At 37.1% G+C, this 20,210-nt stretch overlaps 4 protein-coding genes across 5 annotated transcripts in view; 2 read left to right on the forward strand and 2 right to left on the reverse strand.

Annotated features, from left to right (window-relative positions):
- LOC108360801 (uncharacterized) overlaps positions 1-2,723 on the forward strand; it is a 30,463-nt gene extending 27,740 nt beyond the window's left edge. The window contains exons 2-4 of the mRNA XM_017613241.1: positions 655-1,458; positions 1,538-1,702; positions 1,774-2,723. Coding sequence (XP_017468730.1) covers positions 655-1,458; positions 1,538-1,702; positions 1,774-1,904 — 1,100 coding nt within the window. The 3' untranslated portion in view covers positions 1,905-2,723. The remainder of the gene's footprint in view (positions 1-654; positions 1,459-1,537; positions 1,703-1,773) is intronic.
- Positions 2,724-5,828: 3,105 nt separating this feature from the next.
- LOC108360802 (TBC1 domain family member 31) lies at positions 5,829-9,261 on the forward strand. Of its 2 annotated transcripts, XM_017613242.1 has the most exons (7): positions 5,829-6,178; positions 6,233-6,346; positions 6,409-6,560; positions 6,622-8,529; positions 8,608-8,810; positions 8,873-9,052; positions 9,121-9,261. In XM_017613242.1, exons 1-7 carry the CDS (start codon positions 5,919-5,921, stop codon positions 9,244-9,246), a joined length of 2,943 nt encoding a protein of 980 aa, XP_017468731.1. In that variant the 5' UTR covers positions 5,829-5,918; the 3' UTR covers positions 9,247-9,261. The 2 variants fall into 2 exon arrangements, with proteins under 2 accessions (XP_017468731.1, XP_017468732.1); XM_017613243.1 differs by lacking the exons at positions 8,873-9,052; positions 9,121-9,261 and having other exon boundaries at positions 6,622-8,553; positions 8,608-8,694.
- A 453-nt stretch (positions 9,262-9,714) lies between these two features.
- Atf-2 (Activating transcription factor-2) lies at positions 9,715-11,402 on the reverse strand. The gene is made up of 3 exons (XM_017613244.1): positions 11,300-11,402; positions 9,963-11,207; positions 9,715-9,881 (listed from the first exon to the last, which is right to left on the reverse strand). The coding sequence occupies exons 1-3, from the start codon at positions 11,400-11,402 to the stop codon at positions 9,739-9,741; spliced, it is 1,491 nt and encodes a 496-aa protein (XP_017468733.1). The 3' UTR covers positions 9,715-9,738.
- Positions 11,403-13,124: 1,722 nt separating this feature from the next.
- Positions 13,125-17,253, reverse strand: LOC108360804 (uncharacterized). Its single transcript, XM_017613245.1, has 4 exons — positions 16,895-17,253; positions 14,175-14,254; positions 13,827-13,989; positions 13,125-13,555 (listed from the first exon to the last, which is right to left on the reverse strand). The coding sequence occupies exons 1-4, from the start codon at positions 17,010-17,012 to the stop codon at positions 13,464-13,466; spliced, it is 453 nt and encodes a 150-aa protein (XP_017468734.1). The 5' UTR covers positions 17,013-17,253; the 3' UTR covers positions 13,125-13,463.
- Positions 17,254-20,210: the final 2,957 nt, after the last annotated feature.

Consider the following 20,210-nt stretch of genomic DNA (forward strand, 5'->3'; position numbering starts at 1 on the left):
TGTAGGTTTTATGTCAATTTGGCTTCTACCTGTTTTTATTGTACCATGGGAAGAACTTCCTTAGCCCACAGATTAAGCGAAGTGTAACTCTAGCCAACAATCTTTACTTTGGATATGTTTATCAGGGTTCTCTCTCGACGATCAATAACACCGGCTCACAAAAAAAAAGTGATGTCAATCGGACCTCAGATACGGATTCAGCGGGTCGAAATACACGTCGGTAGGTGGGTCTGGTTGGAGGCCAGTATAATCTTTCATCGTGTCTGCCTTTTTGTAAGATGTGGAAACAAAGATGGAAGGTTTTCGATACAGATTTATTTATCGGAAAGGATTAAATGAAGCTGTACGCGCAGTGCCCTTAAAGTAATGTATTTGAAGGATGAGAGTTGCCGTTACTACATGTAACATCCTACAGTTCGAATTCTTGTCACTTACGTACTCTTAGTAAAAATAAGGTAAACCTCAGGTTTATTGGCCAAAAGAAGTCAACAGAGCCCCATATCCTGTTGGTTAATATTACTTAAGTTACTGCATTTGTGCCTACATATTTGAGCAGTAACAGACATACTACTATTGTTTTTAATTTGTACATCCATCCACGCCTACTGTTACTTTCCTAATTACTTTCTCTTTTCATCAAACTTTCCTTTGCAGTGGCAGCTAAATGGCCACCTGACCCACAGCCGCGCTTCTACCCCCCACCACAACAACATTGGCCCTGCCAATACTTTGACAATTTTGCAATTGATTCGCGTATATTTGGCAATGAAAAATCAATGGAAGGAAATGGAAATGCTTTATTTGGTAACAAAGCAATCGCTGACGAAATGGCGTTGCGAGATTTCGAGCAGTCAAACGATGTTGCACTTCCTGCTGAGGCAAGGCGACAAAGGCAATTGCAATGGCTAGGCAGTTGGTTATTTGGGCGAAAGCAACAGCCACAGTGGCAAGTAAGGCAAAAAGAACAACAAATGGCAGCAACAAAGCAGCCACAGTGGCCACAAACATATCTACAAGGCCAACAACAAACGCCACACGCATACGACTTACATAGACATGACGCAGATATCTTCGTATATAAGAAGATGCCCGAAATTATGCCGGGTGAGGAAGAGAAGCATTCGCAAGCAACGGATGTGAGCGATAATGACGTAGCCGATACAAAGTCAGCGGAGGAGGTTGGAGATAAACAGGATACGTCATCAATGGATACAGCTGTGGATTATGACTATAAAATCGATGTGGAACCAGCTAGCGAACGATTTAACACCGAACAGCCGCCACGTTCTAAACGCATTTTTTACGCGCCGCGCACTCGGCGGCTGGACTATGCCTACATACCCTACACAGCGTATCAGCACGATCGCGAGCAAGAACTAGCCGAGGCGAAGAAGCTGGCATTTAAGCGTAACAAAACCGGCAATGGCGAACGTAGTTTTCTACCCTCTATTAGCGCTGGTGAGTGAACGAACACCCACTAAAAAGCGGCATCTAAAATGTGCTTGTGTGTATATACTTGATTCCTATTTCATTTTAGGCGCTATGACACACTTGGGCAACTTTTTTACGGATCTCTCGAAAAATGTACGCTACAATGAGAAATCGCAATCGCTGGGGCTTGATGAGGCTAAGCTACTCGAGGGACAACATCCTCTACGGCAGCTGCATGAGAAGATAGCGGGCGAACATGAGGCTAATGCAGGTTGATAGATTGACGCCAATAATTTGACGCTTATAATTTAAACCAATAAAATAAAAATGTATTCTCTCTAGAATTTCTGCACGCCATACGCACATATCGACCCTCTCAGAAGATACGCTCGCTGGTGGCAATGAATCCGCGTGGTTATCATGGCGCACAATTCATCGATCCCAATTACATGTGGGTTGGTTTGGGTAAATAGCGGTACGCTTGGCGGCGTTGTGGTAGCTGGCATTGTGCCGTAGATCCACCCAGTTGGCAGTGAGGAAGAGAATCACCAATCTCATTCCTCATTTCATATACCACCACACCCCACCACATCGCGTTTTAAATATTACAACGAAACACAGTGGAAATTGGAAAGAAAGCTAAATTTTTTAGAAATACATACATACATACATATCGACTTTACTTGGCAAAACCTCCTATCCCAGAAATCACAACTATCTTGTATTTCGTAAAATTTATTCAAAATAGGGATTAAAGTACTAAAGCGTTAATATTCAAATCAAAAAGTTTTTATTTATTTATATTTTTATAAAAGGCTCACATAATCATAACAATTATTATAGAAACCATAAAACACAGCGCTGGCAGCAGAGACTTTCGGCTGACTGGTGAATGGGACGAGATTAGATACGACGAAGCAGATCAGGGTCTTTTAAGAAGTTGTCAATTTTAGAGAAGTTACCTTATGTAGAATTCAAAAAGTTTTTTAAAATTATTTTTTATTAGTACAAGAATTTTTTTTTGTTGGAGAGTGTTGTTTAAGAGTGATTAGACATATGAGGTTTTGCCGAAGTACCGCCGATATATATGTATGTTTGTATGATTTGTTGAAGTCTTTTCCATTCGCAGTTTTTTATTTATTTTTATTTTTTAATTATTTATTTATATGAAATTTCCGTGAAGTGTGTGTATGTTCCTTCTCCCCATTCAACATTCAGCTCATCATTCAATACAAACATACATATTTACTTGTATCCTTGTAATGTGTAACCTATTCTCAGATAAATATTACCTAAATAAATATGTACATACAAATGTATTTATTAGTAGCTGTAAATCACAAAAAAAAAAGATTAAAATATAAAACACCCAAACTGTTATTTTTGAAGTGTATAAATGCAATGCAAATAAATGCGTTTAATATTCTAAAAGCAAATATGTATGTATATTGATTTCAACGAATCTGGCAAGGATGTCTTGAAGTCAATAGCAATTTTTACCACCCACTAATACATTTTTATCAACAAAATTGGGTAAAAAAAGTTCCAGTAAATGTGGTGAGTCTTTCTGGATTTGACCTATTAATTGTATTAGCCATTTGTTTTTTTTTTGTGGTGGGCTACAGGGCCTTTGATTTTTTAATTTTGGGCCAAAAGTAGTGTTGGAAGAAATACTATGGAGAACTTTTGCCGGAGCAGATTGTGGGAGGAATTAGCGCGATTGTTAGTTGGGGGCATCGTTAGTATGTCCTTGCCTACATTCGCTCGTGGTTCTCGCAAAAGAACTAAACGGGAACAAAAGTATTAGTTGCGATCCCGTACGAGTCCGGACTAGTCAGAAATAGTTTACTGGAAATCGATCCCGTACTCGGTTCTCTGACTATTGAGAGGACAAAAAAGAGAGTAAATTCGGTTCTCTCTCTGGCAGAAGTTACCAGTTTTAGTCCGAGAATTTTTTGCTGGAAAGTTCTGGTAAATGTGTCAAACGATCAGCTGTAGTGTGTTTGGCAACCAAATTGTAAACAAAATAAAAGTGCACTCTGCTAATGCATGTTGAAAAGTATTTAATTAATTTAATTGTTTAAGTGGATTCTAACAATTTGAAAGTATTTTTTGTTATTTATATGTGTGAGCCGAGTGTGTTTTCGTATAAAATAAGCAAAAATTTACAACCAAAATTTGGAGGTTATGTTGAAGTTGACAGAAGTTACCATTTTTTACTAGAAAGAGATCCCGTACTTTTCAATGTTACTCTCTCGCTCTGAGCGAATTTTTATTTTTTGACAGCTTTACTAGTCCGAGTCCGAGGAATACGGGATTGCACCCATTGATAGCAGTTTGAACGGGAACAAAATGATAACAAAACTTTCGGAGCGTTTCAATAGTTGCGTTCGATAACAAAATTAGCCAACACCAGCCAACAATCAAAATCAAGAGAGTAAGCGAAAATTCTCTCCCAAAGAGATGAAAAAGCAAAAAAGTAAACGAACAGGAAATTAGCCATTACTTGCAAAAACCGGAAGAAGAAGACACACCAGCTGACTTTGTTTATGTTTTATTTGTAAACAAACTTAAATTCATGTTGCCTCCATAGAAGAAAAAAGGATAGTGAACGTTCAATGTTCGCCAGGAACATTTCTAGAAGTAAAAACTAGTTGGCGTTATCATAAAGTCACATAGCAGGCAGCCAAAAAGCATATAAATACCAAAACTCGGAAAATGCAATTTTGTTTGTTTACAAAAATTGCAACCATATATTTTGTGATCATATGTTTTCGTGTTGGATAATTTTTGCTGACTAAAATTTTGACAGTACAAAATGAACGCTTCTCTTGCATCAAAATGAATGCTTGCTCTCTCAATTTTTGTGTGTTGGATAATTTTTTGTCGTTATCGAACGCCATCCAGTAAAAATTTGGAAAAACTATTACAAATGTTTGACTTGTCAAACGCACCTAATAAAGAACAAAGTGAAAATAAAACTCTCAAGAAGAACAACAAGAGATAGAAACTTTCGGGAACGTTTCCAATGAAAACTAAAGTATCGTGAATGTTTTTATAGAGGATAAAAAGTCTGGGGAACGTCATATTAGAGAACAAAACTAGGGAAAAAGATTTGAGGACTTAACGTTAAGAATGAGAGGGGCGTCTGGGTTTTGAGATGAAAAATCACTTCAGTGAGAACCCTGATGGTTAATTTTAAGCTAACGGAAAGCTGGATCACTTCAACTGCCAGATCGCTTATCATTACGGTGAACTGTCCAATTTCGGAACAATTTTTAATTTTCTTTGGAAGAAATGTTTTTGTCTTAAGTCTTTCGTTCATTTAATTTGCATAATTATCTCGCGCATTTTGTTGGCTTTGATAACGTTTTGTTCTTATATAATTCCCGTTGAGAACGCTAAATAAATAAATTTCGGTTTGGGGTTTAAAGTGTGCTTGGAAACAAAACTGCGAGAACGACATCAAGTTTCGACCATACCTTTTATGCTCGGACCCTGGTATATATTTCCAACATCATCGAAAATAAAATAGGTGATATTTTAGGTGCAATCCCGTATTTCTCGGACTAAAACAAGTAAAACTGTCAAAAAATGAAAATTCGCTCAGAGCGAGAGAATAACAATGAAAACTACGGGATCGCTTTCTAGTAAAAAATGGTAACGCCTGTCAACTTCAACATAACCTCGTAATTTTGGTTGTAAATTTTTGCTTATTTTGTATGTAAACACAGTCAGTTCACACATGTAAATAACCAAAAATACTTTCAAATTCATTAAAATCCACCTGAACAAGTAATTAAATACTTATAAACGTAAATTAGCAGAGTGCACTTTTCTTTTATTTACAATTTGGTTGCCAAACACACTACAGCTGATCGTTTAACACATTTAACAGAATTCACCAGCAAAAATCTTCGGACTAAAACTGGTAACTCTCTTTTTTGTCCTCTCAACAGTCGGAGAACCGAGTACGGGATCGATTTCCAGTAAAATCTGACTATTTCTGTCTAGTCCGGACTCCGGGATCGCTAGTTTCAAATACCTTGAGCTTGCTAAAACAAAACGGCAACAAATCTAAATAAATGTCTCCAAGGAAATGCATTTTTTCCTCGTCTTAGTGCTCATTTACACAGGGCGATTTTTGTTGACGCTCTCGTTGGTGCTCTCGTTCGTCTGTGTAAATTGTGTAAACGGTTCACAGCTGGCAACAACAATTTCATACAAAAAATCGCCGTGTGTAAATGAAACCAGCAACACCAAAATGGAATGTGAAAAATCGCGCTGGCAAAAATTTCCGTGTATAAACACAGTCTTACGCGCCATCAGCTGTTCATTTTCTCCTTTTCGTCGAAATTTGGCAGCACTTGTTTCAGTTGAATTTTTCTGTACAAAGTTTTAAAAGTGACCGCGAATTCGTGTGTAAATCTTTTACGCCTCTGAATTAAATACAACCATTTAATAAATTCGATAATTGAATAAATAATATGGCTGATGTACCAGAGCCAACAAATAATAACGAAGCATCAAGTGAAGCCGCGTCTGATGATGCCAGTGGTGATAAAGAAGTCGCTGCCACAGCGACTGAGAAGGACAAAGCCGCAAAAGCAAGTGCAAGCGCTGGTGCAGCTGGAGCCGCAATTGAAGATGATAGCGAAGAAGAAGCGGAACCTACATCCAGCCTTCAGTTGGGTGGCGGACAACCCGTGCGCAAATATGCGTTCTCATTCAAGGAAACTCGCAATGGGTAAGTAAGATTTTAGACAATGGTGAAAATGTATAAATTTATATTTGTTTACAGAAATATACTGACTATACATCACACAATTCAAGAGGGTAATCGAATTACACGGATTCGTATGGCTGCATGTTGCTTCAGTGAGCACTGCACCTTCATGGTGGCCATCGATCGGCGGTAGGTAAAACTGCTCCTAATCTTAAACGTTTAGTTTAATATTGCTCGATGATTACTTACAGTGGTAATATTTTTGCATTTGACTTCATAAATAAACGCTTTTGGCAACTGATTGAAGTTATACTTAGAGTTACGGTCATAACTCCTTGGATACAACGTAGTAATCTATATCTCGTAGGCACAAAGCTAGGCCAGTTATTGTTGCTAGATATAGGTAAGTTGAAATACTGTAAACGGATCATAAAATATTTATGAACATTAACATTTTCTTCCAGAGAAATCAGCTGTGATAAAAACGATAGCAATCTCCAATGAAACTATAAAAGCCATATCTTTTGTAGGGCAACCATTACAACCTCAGCGTTTTGTGCTGGTACAGGCAGGTTGCCAAGCATTGCTTGTTAATTTGAGCAAATTCATTCTAACACATCGCCTAACCTTCGATGATGAGAATATCATCTTAAAATTTGCATGTTATTTGCCTTGTACTGAGCAAATCTTTACCTGCTTCACCAATAATACCGTTTATATATGGTCAAGTGTTACTTTAAATAGGTTACGTGTCATACATCCCATAAATATGCGCGATCGTAAGCTTAACATAGAAGGTGCGGCAGCTTTGTCAGCAGATATTGTGCTGTATGATGATTTCACAAATGTCGGCGGTGATTTTAATGTTAATTGTCAGGAACTAAATTATGCCGATGGTTTGATTATTGCCTTTTGCTGCCATCCTTTCAATAACTTATTGTGCCTTTCCACACTGGACAGATATTTGTTATTGATCAATACCATTACTTTTGAGATTCAGCACATTTGTCGTTTGAACGATATTGTTATAAGCGAATGCGTTTTCCTGCCGCATTCAAAGGAGATACTAATCTGTGGCGTAACTACAGATCCTGGGCAGGTTGTAATTTTGAATTGCATAAATAAAGATAACAAAATAAGAATCCAAGCGGATAAGGGACAAAAGCTGACAATATCTCATGATGGAAAACTACTAACGGTGCTTAATAGGAGTGGCGAACTTAACATTTGGTCCATTTGTAAACTATACAATTCTTTAAAGTCGCAACAAGAATGCCTACAAATTTTAAAGTCTGCTTTCAACCAAAATAAGCCAGTGGCGATTGGCGCTTCGGGAAATCCTAATGCAGCCCTAGAAGATGATGATTGCATTCTAAACAATAATGTTAGGAAATTACTTACCCGCGACCGGCTCTTACCTATACTAGACGAATATCGTTGGTTTCCGCGCAAATATCGCGTAATGATGTGGTGCGCGCTGTTACAATTGCCCAACAATCGCCGTGAGTTTAATCACCTTTTGAAGTTGGGCATACCACCAATAGTTAAACAACGCGCCCAACACATACAGATACGTAATGAAACAATGAAGCGTGCGTTGGTGCGTGTGTGGTCCTGCTTAGCACGTTGGTGCCCAGTTTTTGCTCATAGCAAATTTGTGCCAGAACTAATATTTCCATTTGTGAAGCTAATACCACGCAATCCACTTGTAGTTTTTGAAATTTGTGCCACGCTCATAACGAATCAATTTCAATTGTGCTTTGAGTTGCATCCACTGGAGCCAAAAAATTATTTGGGCTTATGCGAAAATATCCTACAACTAAATGCGCCCCAGCTATGCAAATTCTATGCAAGCATGCAAGTAGGACCGGAAGACTATATCTGGCCGATGATTACTACAGCTTTCTCAGATGTGCTTAGCACATCGCAATGGCTTTGCGCTTGGGACAACATTATGGTACGGCCGCCATACTTTCCAATTTTCTTAGCCGTGGCATACAACATTGTACAGCGCGAGGTGATTGTGCGACTGCCCGATAAGCCAACGATTTTGTCATTCTTTCGCGACTCTTATCCGGTGGATGTGGAAATAGTGCTGAAAAAAGCCTATTATTTAATGCAGAAATGCCCACAAACGTTGCATCCGAAACGTTATATGAAGGAGTTTCAAAGCATACCAAAGAACGTCTATCCGAAATTCTTGAATTATCCACGTGAATGGTTGGTGAAACACGAGGAAGATCTAGCCGCTGTGCAAAGGGAGCAACGGAGTATTGACGCGCGCATACGAGAATTGGAATTAGAAGAAATGAAGTTGATGGAGCGCCTACAGAGTGGGTTGCGTAATGAGGAACATGCAAAGCAGGTGGAAAGTGAGCGCTGAACTGGACAAAAATGTAAACTACCCGGTTTTTCATAACATAAAGTTTTTCTTTTTTTTCTTATTTTAGGAATGGAAAAGCTCTATCGCGACTCACTTAAGCGTGAGGAAGAGCGTTTAGCTTATCAGCGCAAAGTGCTAATGCTCTATCAAAAAGAAATACGCAATCGTAAAGCTGAAGTAGCGGCCCAAGTGCAAGAGTCTGAGCAACGTCAGCGTACGTTACAAATGGAAAAGGATCTGGAGTTGCTAATGCAAAGTATAGAATGTGAAGTGTGTAATGTATTATTGAACACACATAAGATAGGTTTAATTGGTGTAAATTCTAATTTCAGCGCACACGCAATGATGCTGACTTACTTATGGCCGAGGATGAGGTGCGCAATCAAGACGTAGAGTTATACGTACAAAAATGTTTGAGCGCACCACGATCATGCTCACTGCGCACTAAGTATCATGGTGACATACAAAAATTGTGCAATGAAAGGCGTTTGCTGAAAGCGCAGTTAAATGAGGTAATGCAAGTATCTTTTTTTTTTTAAGAAAGTGGGTTAATAAGAATACTCTATGTTTTTGCTCACAGATTTCAAATCTTCACAAACCTGCTGCAAGCACACGCAGCTCATCCCAAAATTCTCAACTTGATACAATTGAGGAAAGAATCGAAGAAATACAAAGAGAATTTAATGATATACTTAAGTCTAATTGATAAGCAATATTTAGCGGACATAAAAGGTTTGAGCATGCTTGGTTTAAGTAGTGTGTAGTTTAAAATATCTTTTACTTTAGATCTTAAAATTGCTAATAGTAGTTAGCGTTTAAAATCATGCGAAGACACTGAGTTGCATTTAGCATGAATATAAGTAACCCGCTTCCAGACATTGATCTCATAATAAGCGTACGCCCCTACCGAAATTCAAACTTGCACATTAGAACAGCCCTCTTAGCATTTCTTTTGTCGTCGTTTAATTTTCCATCAAAACAAATACATTTTTTTCATAAATAATTTAAACATTATTAGTTTTATAGTAAGTTTTTAGTAAATTTTAAATCAATCAAACATAATGTCTAATGCCTACAAATAAGAAACTTTTTATAATTAACGCACTGTGTGCCAATACACTATCTATAAATTTGTTTGACTTCTACATAAAATTATCTCACTGCGATCTGGGTAAGCTCCGGCTATCTGCGGCATGCTTTATTTCTTCTCCACCCGATAAGTGATTGGCTGTATCAAGGAAGGTTGACCCCCAGCTGGCACAACCATTGTCGGTATATTCATTACCAGATGCAGCGTTGAGGGCGGGATTTGTACTTGTGTCGGCACAGTTTGTAAGTTGCCTACAAATACATAAACCAAAACATTAATAAAAATTCATGTAATGAACACAATTCGCTGGACAACAATATTTAACCACTAACCATTTGATGTTGATATAATTTGTTGTTGCTGCTGCTGCTGCTGACTTTTAGCCAACTCCTGCTCTAGTCGTTTGATGTGTGTGCGTAACTTATCGTTTTCCGCCTGTAGTTCGCAGTTGCGCCTGCGCAGATCCTTGTGTTCGTTACGCATTTTGATGCGATAACGTGTGGCCGCTGCACGCCTGCGCGTCATAGAATCTTCATCGTATTTACCCGCGGCGACTGCTTGGCCACGCACTCGGCGACTACTGCTTTTGGTAGGTTGCAGTGGTGCTGCCGTGTGCGTTTTATTGCCAAGACTCAGAATTGCCTTGAGACGCTCTTTAATGGGCAGTTGTGAGGTGGGCGTAAGGCTGGCGCTGCTTGGTTCATGCGGTGGCTGCAGGGTCGTTAGCTGACTTTGGGCTGTTGCCGTTTTGGCAGTGGAGGTACTGGCGGTGGTGCTGTGAGCTTTTGTGTTTAGCGGCGGCAACTGCGTTGCAGTCGATGTCTTTTTTAGCTTTGTTGTTGTTGTTGTTGTTGTATCGGTAGCTGGAGATGCAGTTGTCGTTGTTGTTGTACCGCTAGCTGAAGATGCAGTTGCGCTAGCTGTCGCCGCGACTGCCAACTTCGGCATGATGAAAGGCTTAACAGTTTGTATTGGTATTGCATTGTTAGCGACAGTACCTAATGGCTTGGCTTCCAAGTTTGCAGCCAAGTTTTTGTTGCCATTGCTCTCGGGGAAAGTCAGCGTTATCAGCTGCGGCTGCACCAACTGTATGGCCGCTGTTGGCAGATGTATGTATGGTATGCGCGGAGATCCGCTCGCCACCCCTGTTGCTGAGGGCTTTTCAGCAATTGCTCGATATTTGTAAATTTTGCCATAACCTCCTGAAGATGTCGTAGAGGTGTTTGAATTCTGACGCGATGTGCCGATTTTGTAGGCGTCCGCTGCTGCATTGAGTAACTCATCGACAACGGGAACATCCAGCGTCACAGTAGCTGAGGAGGGACTGTCCAATGGCTTGGTGAGCATTTCACTACTTTGTATGGCGTCCAGTGGCGGATACACTTGTGGTGTGTGCAGCGAATCCTCATCGGCGTTTGCCTCCACAGAGTCTAGTGGACGCATAGGTGTCTGCCCATGGTTTTGTTCGCAGGCACGTCGAAAGGTTTCCTCGAAGGGATTCACATGTCGTAAATCTTCAAAGAGTCCGACCTCCTCGCAATTGCGTATTAGACGTGTGGGCGTTGGTGTTTGGTCCGCTGTGTAGCAATTATAAAAGTTGTCTTTTAGTTGTGCATTCCACCAGCGCAGTTTTACGTAATTTTTGCTCAAATAATTGTCGAATACTTACTGCCAGCAAAAAGATTATCGGCCTTCTGATCACCCAAGGTCAAGTCCAACATCATGTCATGTTTCTTTTCACGTTCGAACACCTTATCGGCGGACAACTCCATTTTATGGCTGGGCGATGACGTCCTAATCGAGTTGTGTGTTTTTTCCTTTGCTCCCAGTGGAATTTCCTGTGAAAATTTTGTTTTGTTTTTATTCGCTTTTTATTGTGTCTCTCTTTTGAGTTGTTTTCTTAGCTGATGCTGTTAAAATTTTGTGTCATGACAAATCGGTTCATAAAGTAGTCATATGTATCAAGCGAAATACTGACGAATACCGGGTTCATTTTATTTGATCGCTTCCAGGAATTGTATTCAAAATTACGATACCGATATTATCGGTCTACAGATGCTTCGCGGATTTCTCCCATCCATAATGTTTTGATTATTATCATTAAATACTTGTTCTGACGCCTATCTTAAAAAGACACTGTACTTAAAAAGACACTGTACCGCACACTCATTAGGGGCATTGGGGTCGAGTATGGACAGACTGCAATATCCGGACTGTAACTGGGCCAGAGTAACGCGGGTCAGACGAACTTCATCTTACCGATCCCTTGACAGTCGGGCCTATGTAATTGGGAACGACCGAAGTTTATATCTGGGCAAGAACTCTCGCTCCATAAAGTCCACAATAACAACTTGGTCTTACAAGGATTAGCACCATCAGTCAACAACCTTTCTCCAATTCAAAAAACTATGGGTTGAAAACAAAGTTTCTTGACACGGAAGATTCGGAAGTATTCTACAGGTTAAACATGGCAGAGTGCAATAAAAGACATCAATTTTAAAATGTTCTAGAACGCGTTTTTTGGAAAAATTAAAAATACAATACAGTTACATAGAAAATATATCGATATGCATATGATCGTTATATCGATAGTCATCGTCAAACCGATATTTTTTATCGATATTACTTTCGATGTGTGAAGCGATAAATTTATCGAACAAATTTATTTTAATTTTGATCGATAAACACATTTATAGAAATTTCGATTTGATAAATTTATCGAAAAATATATCGATACATTTATCGGAAAAATTGGTTGTTGTAATTTTGATCGATTTACATATTTATAGAAATTCCCATCGATATGGTTAAATTTTATGATTTTTTTTTAGTAATGGCTGGAATTTCTATCCCGTTTACCGATAATGATAACATCATTATTACCGTTAGCGATGTGAATATAATTACTACGGTCATCGATATAAACATATATCGACATCGATATACCCATATCAATCGATATCACTATTCAAGCTTATTTCGTTTTGAAGCTGTCTGCTTCTATTTTGGTTCATTGGAAGTTCTTGCAAAATCAAAGCAAATTTAAATACATAATCACGCATGTACTTGTTGTTGTTGCATTAGTCCGAATGCATATGATCTCATATGCATCAGCATAGAGTGCCAGCGAGAAAACTCAGAGTAATTTTCAAGGCACAACTTGCATTTAAATACATATTTAGTAAATTGACTATAATTTATTGTTGTTGCTCTGAGATAAGCCGTTTTAATGGCAGCGATGACAAAGCTGCTGGCCGAAAATGCCGTCATCGCAGATGTTTCTGTGTGGCGCGCCCACATTTTTTTGTTTTGACTTGCGCTGCCATATACGAGCAATGAACCAAAAATTTTAATAAAACAAGAAAAAAGTTTAATTTCTAAATACTAAACATATATGTATATTTAAAAAGGGGAGAAGTTTTGTTCGTAAAACACATTTTTATTATAAAACTTTCCTGTTTTCGAGCAACCTTGAACAATGTAAAGTCCAGCAATTTTTTCTTTTATTTTTATTTTTTTTTTATTCAAATTAAATAAACTCTTAATGGCATCCATACATAGCTACGTATGTACATTGGGTACAAACAAATGTATGTAGGTAAGTGTGTTTTATAGTATGCAAATGCAAATGTAGTCATACAAAAAAATAAATGTTAAAAATGCAACTTAATTTTGTAACAACCTTCGAAAGCGTTACAATCAGCGTACAAAATGTTTCTTACTTCATTGGGGTGGGTGCCAACGTTACGATGTACACACATATTTTGGTTTTCGTTTTTATATTTGTACTCATATTGTATAGATGTGTATAGTCCCTTATAGTAAGTACATAATTAAACTACAACGCCATGTGGTGTAGCAGACTGAGTGTTTCGCAATTGATGGAAATAGGAATAGACCAGGTATGTGCAGTAGCCGAAAACCACTGAAAAATAGAAAAAAATTACGATAAAATCATCTAAATAAATAAATAAAGTTTTATGGCCTTATTCATGAAAAATAAAATAGATTTAAAGAGCTCTATAAAGTGACATTTTCATTAAAATCTTCGATGTATAAAGCCGTGTTAAAGTCTTCTTTATTTTTTATGAATTCGGGTGTTAATTTATTCTCTAACTTTGGAATAACGTTTGAAATTCTAAGTAACGTTAGTATTTTCATTATATAACATAGAAAATATAAACGTATGTATTTACCCAAAACTAAAATATATTCCAAGAGTATGAGGAAAACATTGTCGAAGAACGCGGTGTAACGATAACCGCCATAATTGAATATAACACCCAAGACAGCGAAGGGCCAATGAATGAAAAACATCACGGCGGCCACAAGCCAAACCAAAACCAGCCAGGCATTGCTCTGCGAAAATTTAAGAAGATGGTATTAGAAATGATTCTTATACATGCATACATATTTTTTAGACGAGCATAAATACATATGTATATTTAAATAACCAAATGTACATATATCTTTATGCCGTTATTTATTCATAAAAAATAAAATAGATTTATTTCTTATGGATATGGGTGTTAATCTTTACATACCCACAGGACACCGAATAGCAAAGCCAAGTTGGCAATCAGCTCAACAATAAAACCAACTAGCGAAGAACTGGCATGTAAGTCTGAAAATTAAGGAAAAATAGGAACAATTTTTGAATATGTTAAAATATGAACATAAATCGAACTTTAAAATTATTCACACCCAACTAGAATAACTAACCAGTAATTTAAGATAAGCAAAATATCTTCTGATAATTACTCTTTGTGATCTTTATACGTCTTTTTTGGGGCGTGATTTCTCGACTAAATTATGTTGGCAACCATAACCATAACTCTGGGTTCCAGGTCAATCGGGTGTACCTGGTAACGAGACATCTGACTATTTGGCCAGATTAGCCTCAGACGAGGTATTCGTGGCGTAACCAGTTATAGCACTCCAAGCTTCGGGCATCGAAGCCATTATCAAAAAATGGGTGAATACCTCGCTTAGCAATGACTGGGGGGACATCGAGGGGCTGCCTTCAATCTAGGATTTTGCTCTCATCGAGCAGACGCGATGTGTTGAGAGACGAACACCTGAGCTCTTTGACATCCAACAAACTACTTAGGTTAACTCGTACACTTGGTCCAAACTTATGCGTTAACATATGTACATAAAAAAAAAAAAAATATTCCGTCGAATTGATAACCTCCTCCTTTTTTGAAGTCGGTTAAAAAACAAGCAATGTTTTTCTCCTACGAGTTTATGCGTCTTTCACGACGAAGATTCAAAATTTTGTTTGTTAATTAACCTCTTGAACTGCAGGATTTTTTCGGGATTGTCCGGACTATTTATGGGGTTCTTAGGATTATACACTTCGAGAACTTGTGGAGTTTGTTCGAGACATTTCTGTATTTTTTTCGTTTTCCATTTATCGGTACATGGAGATATTTTTGAGTTTTTTGTCGATTTTTCTTAGATCCTTTGGGACTTTTAGGCACTTTTCGATTTTTTTAACGTTCTTTTTTATTTAGCGTGGTTTTCTTTCAAGACTCTTCTGTACTTTTAGGAGCTTTCTGGAGTATTTCGTGATTTTTTTGAAGTTTGTCGGGTCTCTTAGGAATCTGCTGTTTTTTTCAAGGACGTGACTTTTTAAAATATTTTACAGTTTTTTTTCGAGATTTTTTTCGGAATTTTGGTGGGTTTGCTTTCATAAATCGGCAATCGTCATTTTTTCGACACTTTTAAGTAATTCGTCAAGACATTTTGGGAATTTTTGAGAACTTTAACCCTTCAGGATTTTGTTAGTACCTTTTGGGATTTCTTTAAAACCTTTTTTAGTCCAGAAGATTGTTTTAATTTTAAATCTGCTTTTATTTATGCTCGTAAAATAACAAGTAAAAAAAAACATTCGGTATTCCTGCTCAAAATGGTAAAAGTTAAAGGGTAACACAATTTTTTAACTTTCTATATAAAATGCATACTCGGCAGGGTACAATCGAAGATGATTAGCTCGGCTTTACCACTATGGCCTCACTTTCGAAATCTCTATCAAACTGGCGATAAGCGCGATCCCAAGGGCTTTAGGCGCTTTGTCTGGAAACCTGGGAGAGAGTAGTCGGAAATTAATTTCATATTACATTCCGAGATGCATTCAAAGATGTATAAAAAATCGATAACCTCGACATATTTATCGATTTTTACACAGTCTTGTTATCGAAACATGTTTTCGTTACAGTTATTGATATAATTACATATATTTATCGTTATCGATATAAATACATATCTTAACATTTATATATATATTTATCGATTTTTAGCAGTATTGTTATCGTTATCTACAAACATATGCATATGATTATCGATATTTTTATCGATATCGCTATATTTATCGTAAGTTATTTATGTACATACATACATATATCAAAATCGCTTTGTTTTTAAAAGTTTGTTTTCTTAGAACAGTTTTATTTCTTTCGACCGGCCGTTACGAAATAAGAAATTTACTATTAAAAACGGATTTTTCGATTCCAAATCCTATTAAAAAATGAAGAACAAAAGATGGAGGTCACATAAAAAACAACAAACAAACACGCTATAAAAACATTCATTATCGAATGCTATACAAAACAATCTAAAAGTATCCCAAGAACAATGAGTAGCACGAAATATGTAAAAACAAAAATGATGTCAACAAGTGGCGACAGAAGCAGCAGAACAAACAACTTTTTATGAGCTGGCAAAAATGGTCAAATAAAAAAAAAACGATTCGCACGATACGCGGCAATTGAGCCATAAAAATATGTATGTATGTATGTATGTGAAACAATTTTAGAACTGTGCATACACACAATTTTACGATAAAAGTTTTTGATTTTAAAAATGCAAAAAAATTCTAACAAAAAATAATTATCAGGGAAACCACTACCGCAACATAAAAAATTAATGCTTATAAAAAATTTGTCATAAAAAGGCTTCTGTTTATATGCTTCTTCTTTGCGCTTTGTGGTTAGCGAAAGTTTTTTGCTGCAGATTTTTGAACACGGCCTCACACACACACTCTGAATGAAGTTGCTTTGTGCTGGTAACCTTATATTGCATTTTTTTTTACTTTAGGAAATCTATACAAAATTCTGGTGCTTAGTCTACTAGCTATTTAGTCTACTATGGTTCTAATATTTTTTATCACATTTGTAAATTTTTTTAATTGTTTTTTTTTTTTTAATCTATTTTTCAAGTTGTTACTATTTTCCCTCCAATTTACGCTTTCGTTTTCACTTACAACTCGGTCGAACAATAACGCCCAGCACCAGTGTGATCAAAAAGAATATCGCTATTCCCAAGCAGGCATTACGCAGGCTGACATTGAATAACGCTTTGTCTGTAGTGTATTTGGCCATCTTCACTTTTGTTGTTGAGAAACTGGTTTCCAACAGAATAAGAGGTTTTGTTACAAATTCTTTGAAATTTCCACGTATGGCTGTACAAGTATGTATATATATATATATATGAAACTATGTATGGAAGTAGGCAGAATAAAAAACTAAAGCCACTGGTTCGTCAGCTGCCGCACAACGTTCTTAACGATCCGTACACGATCACGTTCTCAATAGAGACTGAACATCGCAGCGACTGAGTGAGATCGCCAAGGTGGTGGCAGCTGTTGAATTTGAAATTTTTTTACATCCATGCTGAGAATTTTAGCTGGTATTTGATGAACTCATGAAGCTGATGATAATAAAGGGTGTTCCATTAAGGACAAAATAAATTGGCGCGATTTTTGTGGCGACTTGAAAGCGTTTATCTTTGACCCAGGTGTCAGTGAATGGTAGAAAATCGTTTCCATTTAAATGTTGAATTTTTCATTCGATTTAAAGTACCAAAGAGCGCTACTTACATACATATTTCGACGCGCTGGTGTAGTAATAATTTGAAGACCATTTCCTCTTAAGGTCAAAGTCACTTACCTTGGTCCCTCTCACGTTGGTTCCATGCTTTAGAAAACATTTTGTGTATTGTACTGTATAAATTCCACGCAAACAACAAAAATCGCTAATACATATTTATTTTTTAAAAAGTCTCCAGTTTTCGATCTTTGGATCTCTAGAAATTATCGAGCAATGATTTCAATTCTGAGCATTTAATCTATTCTTATATGTTGACAAGATTTTTAAGGATAAGAGATTTTTAAGATAAGAGAGACACGATTTTTAAGGATAGAATCTTTTTTGGAAATTTTGAATTCGGTTTGAGATATTAAAAAACTTATTGAATGCCAGTTACATATGTAACTTTGAAACACCCTTTATAGAGAGTCATTGCTGATCGTTCGTGGCAGTCAAAACAAAACCTCAAAACAAATGTACAAAGAGTTAAGTATCAATGAAGGCATTAAATTTAAATACAGCGGCCAAAAAGCCTCTCTTGGAATTTCAAATTTTGCAATAAAAAAGCACAAATAACGACCGTTTTATTATTTATCTAGCATTGGTGAGAGAGCAAGTTCCAAGTCGGGCTCGAAGAAACTCGAAAACTCTCAAGTTCGAGAATATTGCGCTCACAGTTTCTGCTTAATACGTAGATATGTACATACATATGCACACACACAAAACAAGTCGTCAAACATAGTTGGGAGGAAATGCACCACACCGTAGCAAAAATAAAAAAAAATTGCCAAAAATTAACAAAAAAAAAATTTAGTGGGCTACAAACTGTATCCTCAAAATCTTCCAAAAAACTTTTACTTTTATATGTACATGTACAAATGTCTGTTGATTTTTTTCTTAAAAAAATAAATAACATTTTTATTTAAAAAAAGTAACAATTAACCAAATAAATTGTTAAAGCTTGCTTGGTAAAAGTGACAACAAAATTAAGTTCTCGCAATCAAAAAGAGAGAACTGTCGAAATCACTTCCACCTTATTGAATATGCCTTGGTAGCTATTTCAATAAATATAAATATTAACCTTCTCCACCGCTCTCTATATGCAATGCATATATTTTTTTTTCCAAAAATTTGTCGCATCCAGAGTACAGCGCGGGGTTTTTGTTATTGAATGCCATACGCAAGAGTGAAACACATTTTCTCTTTGTGGATTTTCTTTTTAAACTTTTGAAGCTGATTCACTATGCAAATTTTACTTTGCATTACAGGGTGTTAGTTGTGACTTCATCAGCGGTTTACCTTCCCTTGCTGCATCTACTTAAGTGTGAAATCATCTTCGTGAATATCTCATTATACATTTTTTAAATTGTGGGTTAAACGGCAAATAAGCAAACGGCTCTACTCATGGAAGCCGTATTAGTGCTTTCAATGTGTCTATATGTTTGCATACTATTTAACCACGATTTATTGCATCAATTATATGTATAAGTATACATCACGCACTCGTTTTAATTACAATTTAAGCTAAGTATATAAGTAAGATCAGTGATGATTCAAAATTTACCAAGTCAAGTCTATGCTGAAGTATTTTGTTATTTGTATAACAAATTTAGTTTTCTGGCGGCTTTGAATGGCATTTAAATTTACTACAAGCTAGAGGTAATTCTAGAACTGGACCCTCTACACTCAAATATCCGTATAGCAGGTGGCAAAATTAATTTCGCTGGAATGCACAGAATGCACGAATGTGGTTCGGTAGTATATTGCCCCAGTGGCGGCTAAGAACAATCCTAAAGGCGCCGATTGTCTCGTAAATTTTTTGCTGATACTTTGGCCTTGAGAATGGACCATATGGAAAAATACATTGGTTAGAAGTCCGGTGAAAATGGTGGCCATTGTTGCGAAGAAATGGAGCTGGAAAGTTTTTTTTCTAAAAAATGTTGAATTTCGCAAACTTAATGGGATTGTGACGGGTCTTATTGCAATGTCCACAGATTTCTATCGAATTTTTTTTCTCAAAAAAGTGTCAAACAGCTTTTTCGAAGTTCAAATTTGCTCCACCCAAATTTTCGGCGAAAATGCTATTCCCTGGGAGTAAATTATTGGAGGATTTCTTTCTTGGGAGAAGCGAATTTCCGGAAAACAAACTACCCGGGAGCATTCAGAATTGGGCTGATAATATAGTAAGTGTGTAGCGAAGCAGCCTTCATGCACCCTCCAAAGCTATACAAACGGCTCCAAAACTCCAGACGGCATACAAGCGGGCGTCTATGCACCCAAAACCAAAACAGAATGTTTGATATTCGACAGACTAACCATCGAAAAGGCGGCCACAACCTCAAGTAGGCCATACATTGCTAACTCGGTAATACGGACACTGCTACAAACCGGACATTCACTATTTCAGACACTAACAGGGATCGAATCGTAACATCTGTTCTTGGATCGAAAACGATACGAAAGAAAATTACGTGATACATCAGGCAGTATAAGCTGAATGGGACAAAGAGTACGTTCACGTATGCCATAATCCGAAAAATGTGTTTTTACGCGACGAGTAGTACGATATCGTGTGGGACGATTTGAGCCCAGCTCTATTCTGCACGTTACTGAAGATTTTGTAACCGTAAAATTTTATTACCAAAAAATGTTACCAGTTCCGTCATCTTGAATTTTTGGTTCTTGCGATTTGCAAGCTTATTCAGCGTTTTT

The sequence above is a fragment of the Rhagoletis zephyria genome, unplaced genomic scaffold (assembly GCF_001687245.7).
Source record: "Rhagoletis zephyria isolate East Lansing unplaced genomic scaffold, Rhagoletis_zephyria_1.1 Rzeph_scaffold_00631, whole genome shotgun sequence".
NCBI lineage: Eukaryota > Metazoa > Arthropoda > Insecta > Diptera > Tephritidae > Rhagoletis > Rhagoletis zephyria.